General features: G+C 40.6%; 2 protein-coding genes across 7 annotated transcripts in view; one reads left to right on the forward strand and one right to left on the reverse strand.

The window, feature by feature from the left end:
- LOC118394625 (nonsense-mediated mRNA decay factor SMG7-like) overlaps window positions 1-494 on the reverse strand; it is a 31,182-nt gene extending 30,688 nt beyond the window's left edge. For 5 of the 6 annotated variants that reach the window (XM_035788031.2, XM_035788033.2, XM_035788032.2 and 2 more), the window contains exon 1: window positions 330-494. In XM_035788031.2, coding sequence (XP_035643924.1) covers window positions 330-355 — 26 coding nt within the window. In that variant the 5' untranslated portion in view covers window positions 356-494. The remainder of the gene's footprint in view (window positions 1-329) is intronic. The other variant, XM_035788034.2, reaches the window with a different exon arrangement.
- Window positions 495-1,976: 1,482 nt separating this feature from the next.
- LOC118394627 (nicotinamide/nicotinic acid mononucleotide adenylyltransferase 2-like) lies at window positions 1,977-15,440 on the forward strand. Its single transcript, XM_035788036.2, has 11 exons — window positions 1,977-2,188; window positions 4,647-4,735; window positions 5,352-5,419; window positions 8,149-8,227; window positions 10,677-10,806; window positions 11,042-11,122; window positions 11,246-11,290; window positions 11,518-11,594; window positions 11,995-12,096; window positions 12,293-12,360; window positions 12,953-15,440. The coding sequence occupies exons 1-11, from the start codon at window positions 2,104-2,106 to the stop codon at window positions 13,053-13,055; spliced, it is 927 nt and encodes a 308-aa protein (XP_035643929.1). The 5' UTR covers window positions 1,977-2,103; the 3' UTR covers window positions 13,056-15,440.
- Window positions 15,441-15,533: the final 93 nt, after the last annotated feature.

The following is a 15,533-nucleotide window of genomic DNA, read 5'->3' on the forward strand; positions in this document are numbered from 1 at the left end:
TTACTAGCGAGCTAGAAAACTACTGTGTACTTTAGCTCACTAGCATGCTAGCAGTAAACACTCATAGCTAATAACTGACCCTACTCACAGTCACATACGTTTTTGGCACGAATAAAACAACAAGGATGGCACCTTTAGTGAAATTCCGTTCAAATAGGTAACATTAGCTGCTAGCTCAAATAACGCGTTTTCCTGTGTTGTGCGTTGCTAGCTAACGCTGCTCGCTAATTAGCTAGACAGAACGGACATTTATGGCGATAGCGCAAATAAGATTAAGCAGTAGGTGAGAAGGGGAAAAAAACGTATAAAATGTAGAATTTAAAATGTACCGTAAATATTGGGCGCAGAGGTTCATCCTGTCCGATCGCCGGTCTTTAGACAACGACTGGTCCAAAAGCAAGAGCTACTCCCGGCGCCATATTGTTCGTAACTCTGTCACTAACAGAGCCACCGGCCCAGTTGCTGCGTTCTTGACAACTCTGAAACTCAAAAACCTCTGAGTTAAAAATTTGCGTATGGTTTTTGTGTAGAGCTTCCTATTGGTTAATTCTGATACTTTCTGAGTGGGAAACTCTGACCAAATCTTTCTACGAGTTTCCAAGTCGGAATGTCCGAGTTCCAAGCTGTTGTGAACGTGGTAAATGTACACCATGCAAATTGTGAGCGGCACAAGGTATGGTCAAGTTTTGTTTCAAGCCAGTGGGCCTGCCTCGCGGTCAAACTGACCAATAAATAATATATCCATTCTGACCTCAATTGCCTTGGGCGGAATTAGGAAAATTATCAAAATGTACCTAGGCTAACTAGGTTAACCTAGGTTAACTAAGAGGTTAATTATAGGCTATACTAGAATGGATTCACCCAGACATTTACAGTTCGATTGCCTTTTTCACATCACAAGTCGAGTCAACTTTGCCATAAGGGTCGGGACCTCTTGGCAGATATATTAGGTCTATGCTCGTTCACAACAGGGAGGTTGCAATACTGCACACAGCCAACCCCAATGCAAACAGGGGAACACAACAGCGTATTTAAAAAGGCAGCAGAATTATCCCACCTCTGCCACCAACGTAGTGATTAAAAGACTAATCAAATTCGGAACAGCCAGAATGGGGCTTGAACCAGCGACCCTGCTGTTATGGGGCGAGCATAGCACCAGGGAGCCCAAGACCAGACCAATTTTAAAGATAACATGGTAGTCTACACTCACATTCATGGAGTCTATGAGGAAAATACGTTTAATTTCACTATATAACCAATTAACATAAACTCAATTATTTGTTGAATTATTAAATGCATGATATGCATGCTGTATATTATGTCAAGCTATCACAGCAAATGTATAGGCCTAATTATTATGATTATAATGGTAAATTGTCCATGGGCCACACATTGTCCATGGGCCACACAAACCATAAATGCAACTTGAGGGTATAGTGCCAGAGCAGAAATGATGGAATGTTCTTTACAAGGAAAACCCACTTGCCACATCAAATTATGCATTTTGTGACAAAGTGACACTTTGCTTTTTGAATGTCCAATATCTTGAAAACTTGACTGCTGACATTCAAAACATTTTGGGACTGTATTAACAGTGGACTAATAAAACATATATAAATATATAGTTTTTGAGTGGAGTTTTCACATAAGGTAAGCCTATAAGACTAAGGCCCTTTTAACAACAGTTAGTTAAGTGTTCTCACTTAATCTCATGTCTAAACCGTCTAGGCTACTCAAGTCAGAAGCAAAGTAATACTGGAGTAGTAGGTCTAATTAAAAACGGAAGAATCATTTCGATCAGTGGCATGCCCCATTATGTGGCAAATTTGCCAGAGGCCACACTAAGTCTATAATAAAAGCTAATGTAGCCTACCTATTGTTTTAAATTGTATTGTAAAATCAAACATTTTCCAATGTCCAGTGCTGTGAGTGCCTTTGGTCCTGTGCCTTTAATATAGAGTGTAGTGACGCTCTGTATCCTGCGAGGAGACTTGGACACTGCCGCATCCAAATTAACCTCGCCTCTCTCTGCGGTCGCTAACAACAAAACAAAAAAGAACAAATCGGTAGTTGCAGAAAAAGAGACTCATATCCAATCATATCATGACGGACAACACTAAAACGCACGTTATTTTGCTGTCATGTGGAAGCTTTAACCCCATCACTAAAGGACACATTCATATGTTTGGTAAGCATTACCTATGCGTTCTTCTGTATATTTTGAAGGGGTTTTGGTGCCCCAGATGTTGTGGGTAGGATATTAGTTTAAGAATGAGAAGGCGTTCAGGTGTCTACATTACTATGGCAATTAACCTATATATCAGTATTATAATGTCAGAATCGGGTGATGTTGGGTAGGCGTTTTGCCATAGACCTTTATGGTATTCGCTGTCCACGAGGGGGGTGCTGAAATGGGCGACGGCCTCAGTGACGGATATATGATTATGTCAATTAAGTTAAAGTCTTATCATTGAATTTCACGTGTTTTTTTTTATTTTGCTGTGTGTTTTTGAACACCACGTATGTTTAAAATAATGACATTAATTAACACCAGAACCATTCCATCTACAGGTTATTATTACTATATTGAGCGCACAGTATCATTTCAGTGTCGTCTACGTTTGTGTATGCTGCATAGCCCGACCAGCCCTAAAAACAATAGCAAATGGATTTGGATAAAGTAGGCTAGGCTATTTTGAGAATGTATTGGAGTATACGGATGTTGAGCCACTGGACACAGGGGGCATCTTGAGCATGTTTGGGCATTGGTTGCCTGATTGCACATACTGCGTCACTCATAACGAATGAGAAATCGTATCTCAAATAATGATAGCATACAATCAATCTTACTGTGAAACCGGGCAATATTGTAAAACAATCGGCTAAACACAACAGGTATTCACCAATTCATGGAAATGCAGTAAAATATCAAGCCAACACAAATGGCAAATCTACATCTCTTGACTAAATATGTTCTCATTTTTGACATGTGTGGTCCTGTATATCCTTTCTTTTTCATGTTCTGTGACTGCAGACTTGCAATTTGATTGATCCATAGAGGCATTTACGTTATTGTCTTTGCCTTACCTGTTATCAGTTTCAATGAACATTTCGTCAATTAAATATCTGTGGACTATTTCATCATGGTTTTCTTGTTGCTTTAAATATTAGGCTACTGATCCAGTACACACAATTCAGTAATGGCACAGTGCCACAATTAGGGAGATTTCACATTTCAACAGCCAGCCAGATGCATCAGTATATTGATGTAAGCAATCACAGAATAACTAGTAAAGTACTCTATTTTATAACACAAACCATTATCATAAAATATAGTTAAATGACTGTCATACAAAATTAGGGTACACCATAGGCTAGTACCCTGAAAAATAACTACATCATAAGAGATAGTCATAAGAATAGCTTGAGTGAAATCATTATGCTGCAGCAGTAGTAAGTGAACCTGGAATATTATGGGGCAGAGGGGGAAAGCATCCATGTTTCCATGACCTATTTTTTTCACACCACCTCTCTGCATGTCTTGGAGTGGCAGTTCTGGAAAAATGAAAGTACTGTAGTTGCTCATAGGGAGCAATGGAAACTCCCCAGTGAGCCCTTCTGACTCACAGCAGGATTACATGAAATAACAGAAAGTGATGAAGCAAATACATGCATATACCAAGGACTAGGACTTTTTGGATGGTGTCAGATCATGAATTTCAATAGTGATTCAGTTTCATCTATTTTTCAAGTCATTGTTGAGAAGAATTGTGATTCTCTTGAGAATGTAAGGGTGAGACGCTTGTAGCTCATTATCACCTCATTCAATAGTTGTATGTCTTCACTAGAACCCTTGTCTGGGTTGCAAATGGCACTCCTATATAGTGCACTACTTTGACCAGAGGCCTATGGTCCCTGGTCAAAAGTAGCACACTACATAGAGAATAGGGTGCTATTTAGGATGCCGCCTTGTTTTTTGTTGTTGTTTTTTTGCCTCAATCCATCTGATTTGGAGGGCAACCCCAGATTTCTGACTTTCTCATTAACATTCAACTCAAAACATAGCTTTCTTACTTTCCTCTCTCATACCCCGTCTTCTTGCATGAATAATACATTCTCTAATCATATTCATGTATATGACTCTATCTGTAGTGGCTCTGCTCAATTTGCACAGGCATTGTAGATCATACACTTTGAGCTGGTATACTTGCAACATATAGTCTTCAGTAAGTTTCCACAGACAGGCTTGCTTGAAGAGGACTCATATCATGAGTTTCTCTATTGGTGGCATGCAGGCAGTAACGTTACTCCACAACAATAGAGTGAATAGATGAATAGATGAATAGATGAATTCTTGCCCTGTGGTTGAACCAAAAAGTTCTCATCAATCAACTTCCAATTGAAAACAACTTTTATTGTAGACTTAAGTTGTAGCTTAAACTAAAGCATGGCTTCTGGAATTATTTTATTGGTCTCCCCAGAGATATTATGTACAAATTCATTTGCATGTATACTGGCAAGCCAGGGTTAATTTATTTTGGGGTTTGCTGTTGGCAAACAGGTTACCTGATTAAAACTGTAATATTATGCACACTATGAACCATGATAAGTATGTTGACAGTTACATACTGTATCTGCTTTTACAGAAAAAGCCAGAGAATACCTGCACAAAACAGGGAAGTTCATTGTGATTGGGGGTATCATTTCACCTGTACATGACTCCTATGGCAAACCGGTAAGAACTTCTTCAACAGTATATTCACAGACGGCTTTGTTTGGTATCTATGAAGTTCGAGTAACTAACAAAGAATCCCCATTTCTTATTTGACTGACATGAGTATAATTACAGTAATGAAGCACATGAGTGATAGCTTGTGGTTATTTTTATGAATGTGACCTTTTTGTGTGACCTTTTTGTGTGGTCCTCCTGTGTAAGTGTTCATGTTGCATTCAGATTACATAAAGCACCTCTAATACTATCGTCATCTATTCTCCCGAGCCGTTTCTGGAATGAATGAAAAGCTTTTCCCAGTTTCTCTCTCTATAAGAAACAGAAAACATGAATAATAAATGTACGAGAAATGCCGTTTCAGTCATATCATGAATCTTATGTGCATTTTATATTCCTCACAAATAAAACCTGTCAAACCAGTGGATTACCATGCAGAGACATACAATAAATTGAATAAACACAATGTATGAGTTGTAAATGGCACCCTATTCCCAACATAGTGCACTACTTTTGACCAGATATAGTGCGCTATATAGGGAATAGGGTGCACACAATGTGACACACACAATGAACACAATGACTGCTTGAAAGCTTAATCAATCCCACCATGTGTTCACAGGGCCTCGTCCCCAGCAGACATCGTCTCACGATGTGTCAACTGGCAGTCCAGTCGTCCGACTGGATCAGGTGAGTCAGTGGCTATCTGCCCAGAACAACAAGCCTGCTTCCCAAATGGCACCCTATTCCCTACATTTGTCACATGTGCCGAATACAACAAGTGTAGACTTTACCGTGAAATGCTTAAGCCCTTAAGCAACAGTGCAGTTCAAGAAGAGTTAAGAAACTATTTACTAAGTAGACTAAAATAAAAAGTAATAATAAAAAAGTAACACAATAAGAATAACAATAATGAGGTTATATACAGAGGGCACTGGTACCGAGTCAGTGTGTGGGGGTACAGGTTAGTTGAGGTACTTTGTACATGTAGGTGGGGGTGAAGTGTCTATGCATAGATGATAAACAGCGAGTAGCAGCAGTGTACACAAGGGAACGGGTGGGGGGGTGGGTCAATATAAATTGTCTGGTGGCGATTTTATTAATTGTTCAGCAGTCTTATGGCTTGGGGGTAGAAGCTATTGAGGAGCCTCTTGGTCCTAGACTTGGCGCTCCAGTAGCGCTTGCCATGATAGTTAGTTGGTGATGTGGACACCAAGGAACTTGAAACTCTCGACCCGCTCCACTACAGCCCCATCAATGTTAATAGGGGCCTGTTCGGCCCGCCTTTTCCTGTGGTCCACAATCAGCTCCTTAGTCTTGCTCACATTGAGGGAGAGGTTGTTGTCCTGGCACCACACTGCCAGTTCTCTGACCTCTTCCCAATAGTCCGTCTCGTCGTTGTGGGTGATCAGGCCTATCACTGTTGTGTCGTCAGCAAACTTAATGATGGTGTTGGAGTCGTGTTTTGCCACACAGTCGTGGGTGTACAGGGAATACAGGAATGAACTAAGTACACACCCCTGAGGGGCCCCAGTGTTAAGGATCAGCGTGGCAGACGTGTTGTTGTCTACTTTTACCACCTGTGGGCGGACCATCAGAAAGTCTAGAATCCAGTTGCAGAGGGAGGTGTTTAGTCCCAGAGTCCTTAGCTTAGTGATGAGCTTCGTGGGCAGTATGGTGTTGAACACTGAGCTGAAGTCAAAGAACAGCATTCTCACATAGGTGTGTCTTTTGTCCAGTTGAGAAAGGGCAGTGTGGGGTGCGATTGAGATTGCATCATCTGTGGATCTGTTGGGGCGGTATGCGAATTGGAGTGGGTCTAGGCTGTCCGGGAGGATGCTGTTGATGTGAGCCATGACCAGCCTTTCTTTTTTTTAAATTATTATTATTTATATATATATTTTTTTAAATTTTACCCCTTTTCTCCCCAATTTCATGGTATCCAATTGTTGTAGTAGCTACTATCTTGTCTCATCGCTACAACTCCCGTACGGGCTCGGGAGAGACGAAGGTTGAAAGTCATGCGTCCTCCGATACACAACCCAACCAAGCCGCACTGCTTCTTAACACAGTGCGCATCCAACCCGGAAGCCAGCCACACCAATGCGCCGGAGGAAACACCGTGCACCTGGCCACCTTGGCTAGCGCACACTGCGCCCAGCCCGCCACAGGAGTCGCTGGTGCGCGATGAGACAAGGACACCCCTACCGACCAAGCCCTCTCTAACCTGGGCGACGCTAGGCCAATTGTGCGTCGCCCCACGGACCTCCCGGTCGCGGCCGGTTACGACAGAGCCTGGGCGCGAACCCAGGGACTCTGATGGCACAGCTGGCGCTGCAGTACAGCGCCCTTAACCACTGCACCACCTGGGAGGCCCCTATGACCAACCTTTCAAAGCACTTCATGGTTACCGACGTGAGTGCCACGGGGCGGTAATCATTTAGTCAGGTTACCCTCGTTTCCTTGGACACAGTGACTATGGTGGTCTGCTTGAAACATGTAGGAATTACAGACATTGTCAGGGAGAGGTTGAAAATGTCAGTGAAGACACTTGACAGTTGGTCCGCGCATGCTTTGAGCACACGTCCTGGTAATCTGTCTGCCCAGAGGTTTTGTGAATGTTGACCTGTTTAAAGGTTTTGTTCACATCGGCTACCGAGAGGATTATCACACAGTCATCCACAACAGCTGGTGCTCTCATGCATGCTTAAGTGTTGCTTGCCTCAAAGCGTGCATAAAAGGCATTTAGCTCGTCTGGTAAGCTCATGTCACTGGGCAGCTCACATCTGGATTTCCCTTTGTAGTCTGTAATAGTTTTCAAGCCCTGCCACATCCGACGAGCGTCAGAGTTGGTGTAGTAGGATTCAGTATTAACCCTGTATAGACACTTTGCCTGTTTGATGGTTTGTAGCAGGGCATAGCGGGATTTGTCATAAGCGCCCGGATTAGCCTCCCACTCCTTGAAAGCGGCAGCTCTAGTCTTTAGCTCGATGCGAATGTTGCCTGTAATCCATGGCTTCTGGTTGGGATACAGTATGTACGTGTAGTCACTGTGGGGACAACGTTGTCGATGCACTTATTGATGAAGCCGGTGACTGAGGTGGTATACTCCTCAATGCCATTGGATGAATCCTGGAACACATTCCAGTCTGTGCTTCCAAAACAGTTCTGTAGTGTAGTATCCGCGTCATCAGACCACTTCCATTGTGCACTATATAGGGAAAAGGATAGAGATCAGGGCACATATTCATCATGCGTGAGTAGGAGTGCTGTTCTAGGATCAGTTTTGCCATTTAGGTTATGATGAATCTATACAGGAGGGACCTGCTCCTAGATCAGTACTCCTACTCTGAGACGCTTTATAAATAGGGGCCCAGAAGTACACAGCTGTTCATCTATCATGTGTTATTTTCATGCAGAGTGGATCCCTGGGAGTGCTACCAGGACACATGGCAGACTACATGCAGCGTGCTGGAGCATCATCGTGACCTCATGAAGGTAAGCCGGGGTTGGGGGGCGGAGAGTTCAGGCTGGGGAGTATTTTTCTCCACTAATACAGGACTAATGAATGCCTAGTTCACTCATTTTGTGACCGGGAAAAAGTATGTATATCTTTAAAAAAAAAAATATTTACAGCACCAGTCAAAAGATTGGACACACCTACTCATTCAAGGGTTTTTCTTTATTTGTACTATTTTCTACATTGTAGAATAATAGTGAAGACATCAAATCTATGAAATAACACATATGGAATCATGTATTAACCAAAAAAAAATTATATTTGAGAAAGTAGCCACCCTTTGTCTTGATGACAGCTTTGCACACTCTTGGCATTCTCTCAACCAGTTTCATGAGGTAGTCACCTGGAGTGCATTTCAATTAACAGGTGTGCCTTGTTAAAAGTACATTTGTGGAATTTCTTTCCTTCTTAATGTGTTTGAGCCAATCAGTTGTGTTGTGACTGTCACATGTGCTCCCTCCCTGGCCTCTAGGTCACCAGGCTGCACGTGATGGCGCACACCTGATACCATTGTTACACGCACCTGCGCATCATCACTCACCTGGATTCCATCACTTCCTTGATTACCTGCCCTATATATGTCACTCCCATTGGTTCCTTCCCCAGGCATCATTCTTTCTGTTTCATGCCTGTGTGTTGTTTGTGTTTCTTGTTTTGTATTATGTTGCATTTATTTATTAAAACACTTACTCCCTGAACTTACTTGCCGACTCTCAGAGCACATCGTTACAGTGACAAGGTATGGGTGGTATACAGAAGATAGCCCTATTTGGTAAAATACCAAGTCCATATTATTGCAAGAACAGCTCAGATAAGCATACAAATGACAGTCCATCATTACTTTAAGACATGAAGGTCAGCCAAACCGGAAAATGTCAATAACTTTTAAAGTTTCTTTGAGTACAGCCGCAAAAACCATCAAGCACTATGATGAAACTGGCTCTCATGAGGACCACCACAGGAAAGGAACACCCAGAGTTACCTCTGCTGCAGAGGATAAATTCATTAGAGTTGCCAGCCTCAGAAATTGCAGCCCAAATGCTTCATAGAGTTCAAGTAACAGACTCATCTCAACATCAACTATTCAGAGGAGACTGCCTGAATCAGGCCTTCATTGTCGAATTGCTGCAAAGAAACCACTACTAAAAGGACACCAATAAGAAGAAGAGACTTGCTTGGGCCAAGAAACCCAAGCAATGGTCATTAGACTGGTGGAAATCTGTCCTTTGGTGTGATGAGTCCACATTTGAGATTTTTGGTTCCAACCGCCGTGTCTTTGTGAGACGCAGAGTAGGTGAACAGATTATCTCCGCATGTGTGGTTCCCACCGTGAAGCATGGAGGAGGAGGTGTGATGGTGTGGGGGTGCTTTGCTGGTGACGCTGTCAGTGATTTATTTAGAATTCAAGGCACACTTAACCAGCATGGATACCACAGCATTCTGCAGCGATATGCCATCCCATCTGGTTTGCGCTTTGTGGGACAATAATTTGTTTTTCAACAAAACAATGACCCAACACACCTCCAGGCTGTGTAAGGGCTATTGGACCAAGAAGGAGAGTGATGGAGTGCTGCATCAGATGACCTGGCCTCCACAATCACCCTACTTCAACCAAACTGAGATAGTTTGGGATGAGTTGGCCCGCAGAGTGAAGGAAAAGCAGCCAACAAGAGTTACGCATATGTGGGAAATCCTTCAATACTGTTGGAAAAGCATTCCAGGTGTAGCTGGTTGAGAGAATACCAAGAGTGTGCAAAGCTGGCAAAGGGTGGCTACTTTGAAGAATCTAAAATATATTTTGATTTGTTTAACACTTTTTTGGTTACTACATGATTCCATGTGTGTTATTTCGTAGTTTGATGTGTTCACTATTATCCACTATTATTAAAAAGTTTTGACTGGTACTGTATATTTTTTTGATTTATCAGGGGAACCCTCAGCACCTCTACTTCCTGCGGCTTTGTATATTGCATGGGCTGTACATTTAGCAGTGAAGGATAATATCAAGATAAAATTGTGGTAGTTCAGAGAGGAGAGTTCAAGGTAGCCTACATTGGATGCAACAGAATTAGCTCGGGTGTATGGAACTTATTCATAGATAATACATTCATGCACCGCCCACTAAATATTAATAAAGACAGGGCAAATTGAACTGTTTTTAGAAATAGCCTATAACATTACTGTATGCTGCAATTGTTTCCATGGCAACAAAACATTACCGAATTTAGAACACTACAGTATATCAAAACACTGCTGTAATATGTGACAAATCCTTCCATCAGAATGTGGGCAATCTATTTGTGGTGCTGACCTAAGCTGGATCAAATGCCATTTAACAGGACTGAAGGTGCCAATCATGGTATTTTGTCTAGTTAAATAAAGGTTAAAAAAAATTGTTTTATGTTTTTGTTTTTTTCCTGTCCACAGAGAGTCACAGGGTGCATTCTGTCCAATGTGAACACACCATCCACAACTCCAGTGATCGGCCAACCACAGAATGAGACTCAGACTGCCATCTATCAGAACCACAACACAATGAACAACAAGCCCACTGCCAGTGAGGGATTATGTACATATATGCTACACAAATGTCTTTCAGATCTCATTCGTGCCATTTTCATTAGGTTAACAATAAAGAGCTCAGAATCTGAAATATAATTTATGATTGATGAGAAGGAGGAAAGGTTGTTGTAATGTACTAAGAAATGGATTGTCTGCTTTCTATAACTTATTCAATGGATGTCATTTGCTACTAGAAAATGTCTGATGTTTGCTTCCTCATACCTAAACAGTTAAGCTTTGGGGGAAGATGAGTGAGAGCTTGGGCAAAATTTGCTGTGTTCGCCCCCACATTGATCGTTTTACCTTTGTGGGTAAGTAGTATGCTACACAAGCAACTTCCTGAAAATCATACATTTGTAATTGTATGGTACAGTAAGTTCACAATGATTGATTAATAACCCTTTATTTTATCTTGATTTCTTTTATATCAAAAGATGAAAATGCCAACCTTGGCCCTGTAATGCGATATGAGGAAATTGGTGAGTTAACACTCTTTTGTATGTCTCCATAAGATTGATGTACTACCAATATTGCATACCGACTATATATTGTCAGAATACAAAAGCTTTTAACTTGGGTCATTATATTTTCCCTTCACAAACCAAAATAACTTTCTTCATTATCGACTAATAACAGGAAGTTATCTTATCCATGTACTTTTTTGTTTATTGGGTGTCTAATTTCTGTCTTCATGTCTATTGTCCAGAGTTGCGCATCTTGCTTCTGTGTGGCAGTGATCTTCTGGAGTCGTTCTGCATCCCTGGTTTATGGAAAGACAGTGATGTAAGTAGGCCCTCTCACTCTTTCACTTCCCTGTCTTCTTAAGTCTGTTGTAAGACTGTCATTCTCATAGAAAATATTAACACTTTTAGTTTTTTTTCTAGTTATTTTCATACTTTACATAGTATACAGTACATACTTGTCCTAATGGCTTGCCCTGAAGTTCTAAGCAGACATAGTAAGACCTCTAAAGAGGCCGAAGGGGACACTGGAAGACTAATAGTTTTGAATAATGTTGACATTTTAATCTATCCAGTCTCCACGTAGGGACATGAATGATAATTATTTAATATCCTAATATGCATAATGTTGCATCCGAGACACTTTACCATAACTATTACAGTGACCCATTTAATCAGAATTATAAGGCAATACTGCAATGTGCCATACAAATGGTTTGCAGATGGAGGTGATTGTGGGAGACTTTGGGATTGTTGTTGTGCCTCGGGATGGAGTTGATACAGAGAGGATAATGAACCATTCCTCTGTGCTGCGCAAGAACAAGGTAGTATCTGCATTTTGAGCCTATATGAGTCATGAGCTTGGTTAAAAGTGGAAACCCAATACGCTTGATAATCTAATCTGTTAAAGCTTATTATGTTAATGTCTTAACATGGTACCAAATCTGTACCATAGAAAATTATAAATATCCATTGATACATTTTATAACGTAAAACTTTCTCTATGTGTGTTTTTTCCAGGATAACATCACAGTAGTAAAAGACGATGCCAACCACCCTATGTCCATTGTCAGCTCAACCAAGAGCAGGTAAATGTGAATTATAAGTTAGCAACCATCCTATTTTGGGCCTCCATTAGGCCTATTTAATAAATAATAATCCATAATTATAGAATCTACTGTCTTTTATTAACTGTGGACTCTGGTAAAGATTGGTTCTTTTTCACAAAGATGTATCTGTCAAAGGGAAAATCCACTCAAAAACAAGCTTTAGCTATTTTTTTCAATAGTTCAATGTTGATACAATTCCAAAATGTTTTGCATGTCAGCGCTCAAGATTTCAAGATATTGGACTTTCAAAAAGCAAAGTGTCACTTGCCACATCATCATGATGATGCAAAATACCAAAAGATAGTTTTTGAGTGGATTTTCCCTTTAATGTACCACTTCAGTAGCTGTTTAGTGGCTCTTCGGTCTAACCAAAACATTTGCTGAACATTAGGAGGCTGTTTTCCGGAAACAAATTAAGCATAGTACTAGACTAAAAAGCTTTTTCAATGGAAATTCTCCATTAAGCTTACTGTTTTGTCCAGGACTAGGCTTTGTCTACTCCCGGGAAACCGCCTCTAGTTGAACTAAGCTGTTCCCATATCACATTCTAATTCTATGTCCCTTCTATCAGACTGGCCCTGCAGCACGGGGACGGTCATGTGGTGGACTACCTGAACCAGACAGTCATCGACTACATCCTGCAGAGTCAGCTCTACATCAATGCCTCTGGATAGGAACTACTGCTCCGGCCTACTGTCAAATTGTCCCATCTGTCTCTCATGTAAAATGTATACTCCTCTTGAGCTACTGCTTTTCCATTCGAAGGAGCATTAGATATGCATTTCCCTTCTTTCTGTATCATAATGACTCATCGGACCTGTGGATGTACTGTACAGCGAGGTGCTTAAGAGCTGTGTGTACAGTGGACTACCTTCACAACTGACTTTGTGTAGGCTGCATGGGATAGTGTTTCTGTCTGTCCCAAATGGCACCCTAATCCCTATATAGTACACTACTTTTGACCAGGGCCTGTTAGGCTCTGGTAAAAAATAGTGCACTTTTTATTCAATATGGTGCCATTTGGGATGCAACCTTGGTGTCATGAAGAGAGAGTGCAGAGATTGTTACCTAATGAATGTTGACCTTTGCTGCTTGATTTAAATCTGTCGGTTCTTAGACTGCATGCTTAGAATGTTTTTTTGTTTTGGCATGAGTACTTACTCACTTCGTAGATATATGTTGTGAAAGTGTTTGCAAAAAGACAAACATAGTGGGTACCCACCTCTCACTTCATTTTCTATTCACTATAATTCTACTGTATGTACAGAAGTATCTGTATTGATGTATCTGTGATTGCATATCAATGCCTAAATGTTGTCTTCAGTGGGCAATTTGTGCATAGATTTATTGTGTGCAAAAGATTTTGCACATTTCTCCTGCTTGTCACCAAGCAAATTACCACGACTCCCAAAGCAAATGCAATTAACCTCTTTCTTACTCTGTGCTATGTAGCTAGTTACTCGAGATTCTTACAAAAATGTGTCTAGTGGAAAAAACAACAGCACAAACTACAGAAGTGCATTCCATGTGCCTGGGGATGAATTCACAGATATAAGTCTCCCGCTCCCTTGCACTCAACACTGTCATAATATTATCAACCTGATATAAAATGTGCTCTAATGTTGTTCTGCAAAGGAAGTGGGGACATAGCCTTTGATCAATAGTTTCTTACGGAAGCTTCTCATGTTCAGTGCCAGGACTCTTTAGACAGTTCAGTTTAATGGGCATTGAGTGTAACCATTGATTTGTGCAGTAATGATTTCACAGGGTAATAGGGTGTATACAGTATGTGCATATCACAGGACATTGGTTGCACCTTAGTTGAAGAGTACGGGCTCTTGGTAATGGCTGAAGCGGAATAAGTGGAATGGTATTAAATACATCAAACACATGGTTTCCGTTCCTGCAATTATGAGCTGTCGTCCCCTCAGCAGCCTCTTGTGGTGCACATTGTGCCCAATTGGTCAATGCAAAATAATGACGATTATTTGGTTTAATTAGTGTCTAAATGTTACCAAAGCATCTTACATTCATATCTCGCTTTACAAGTGTCAATTTGGCTAAGAATATTAGGTTATTCAATCTTAATATCAGATGAAGCAAAATACATTCCACTGCTTCCTGCAATCTCACGGTTCATAATTTATAAGAAATGGACACACAAGTGCTACTAGTTGTCAATATTGTAGCATTGTATAAGCCTGGCATGATGCAAGACTATCAATAGTACACTGTGTGTAAGATGTTCTAGACAAACAATATTGCTTCTTTATGTGTCATCCGAGTGTAATGAACAAACTGTACTGGGTCCAATACCCCTTCAAGCAGATGGTCTTCATACATGCATCCCTTGAGTCTTTCTATCAAATACACAACATCAGTTATTTGGTATTCTTTAAAGACTGGTTTAGATAAACAAGATGTGGAAAATCTGATGTGAAAAATAAGCATTGTCGTGGTCCTAGTAATAGGGCAATGTTTAGTATAATAGTCTCAGCCCACTGGGCAAAGACATTTCAACATCTAGTTTGGATTTAAATTTGGTTGAGTTGTCAACTAATGTGAATTCAACACGACATTTTAAAAAATCAAAATCTCCATGTCATTAAATTTAGGTGAAATGTTGTGAAAAAGACAACATTCCAATACGTTAATGACTTTCTGCAAATCCAATCATTTCTCCACGTTGATTCAACGTCATCACATTGATTTTGTGTTGTTGAACTGATGTGGAAACAACATTGATTAAACCAGTGTTTGCCCAGTGGGAGAGAAGGTCTCATGGAACCTGAGGAGATTGTATGAGTAGATGATTTATAGATATAATATGAAGAGATTTTTGATTTATATTTGATTCTGTTCATTGAATTATTTGGTAAGGAGTCCTGAAAACATACATTTTTTTGGAATCATATGTAAAATGAGCTACAATTCCACTTTCAGATCTGGGTTGGAAATGATTTGTATTTTGTCATCTTAGACTGTGGACTGACTGGCTGACACAATATAACATTGTCAGTCTTTCAATACCTCCATAATAAACCAAGTGTGTAACAATAGATATGTTGTAGTTGCTTACATGATTAGTCATTTCCTCAGTTGAAAAGCAAAAGGATAGCTTTTCTCTCTCACGTGAAACACATCCACATTAA

This window comes from Oncorhynchus keta, chromosome 15 (assembly GCF_023373465.1).
Source record: "Oncorhynchus keta strain PuntledgeMale-10-30-2019 chromosome 15, Oket_V2, whole genome shotgun sequence".
NCBI lineage: Eukaryota > Metazoa > Chordata > Actinopteri > Salmoniformes > Salmonidae > Oncorhynchus > Oncorhynchus keta.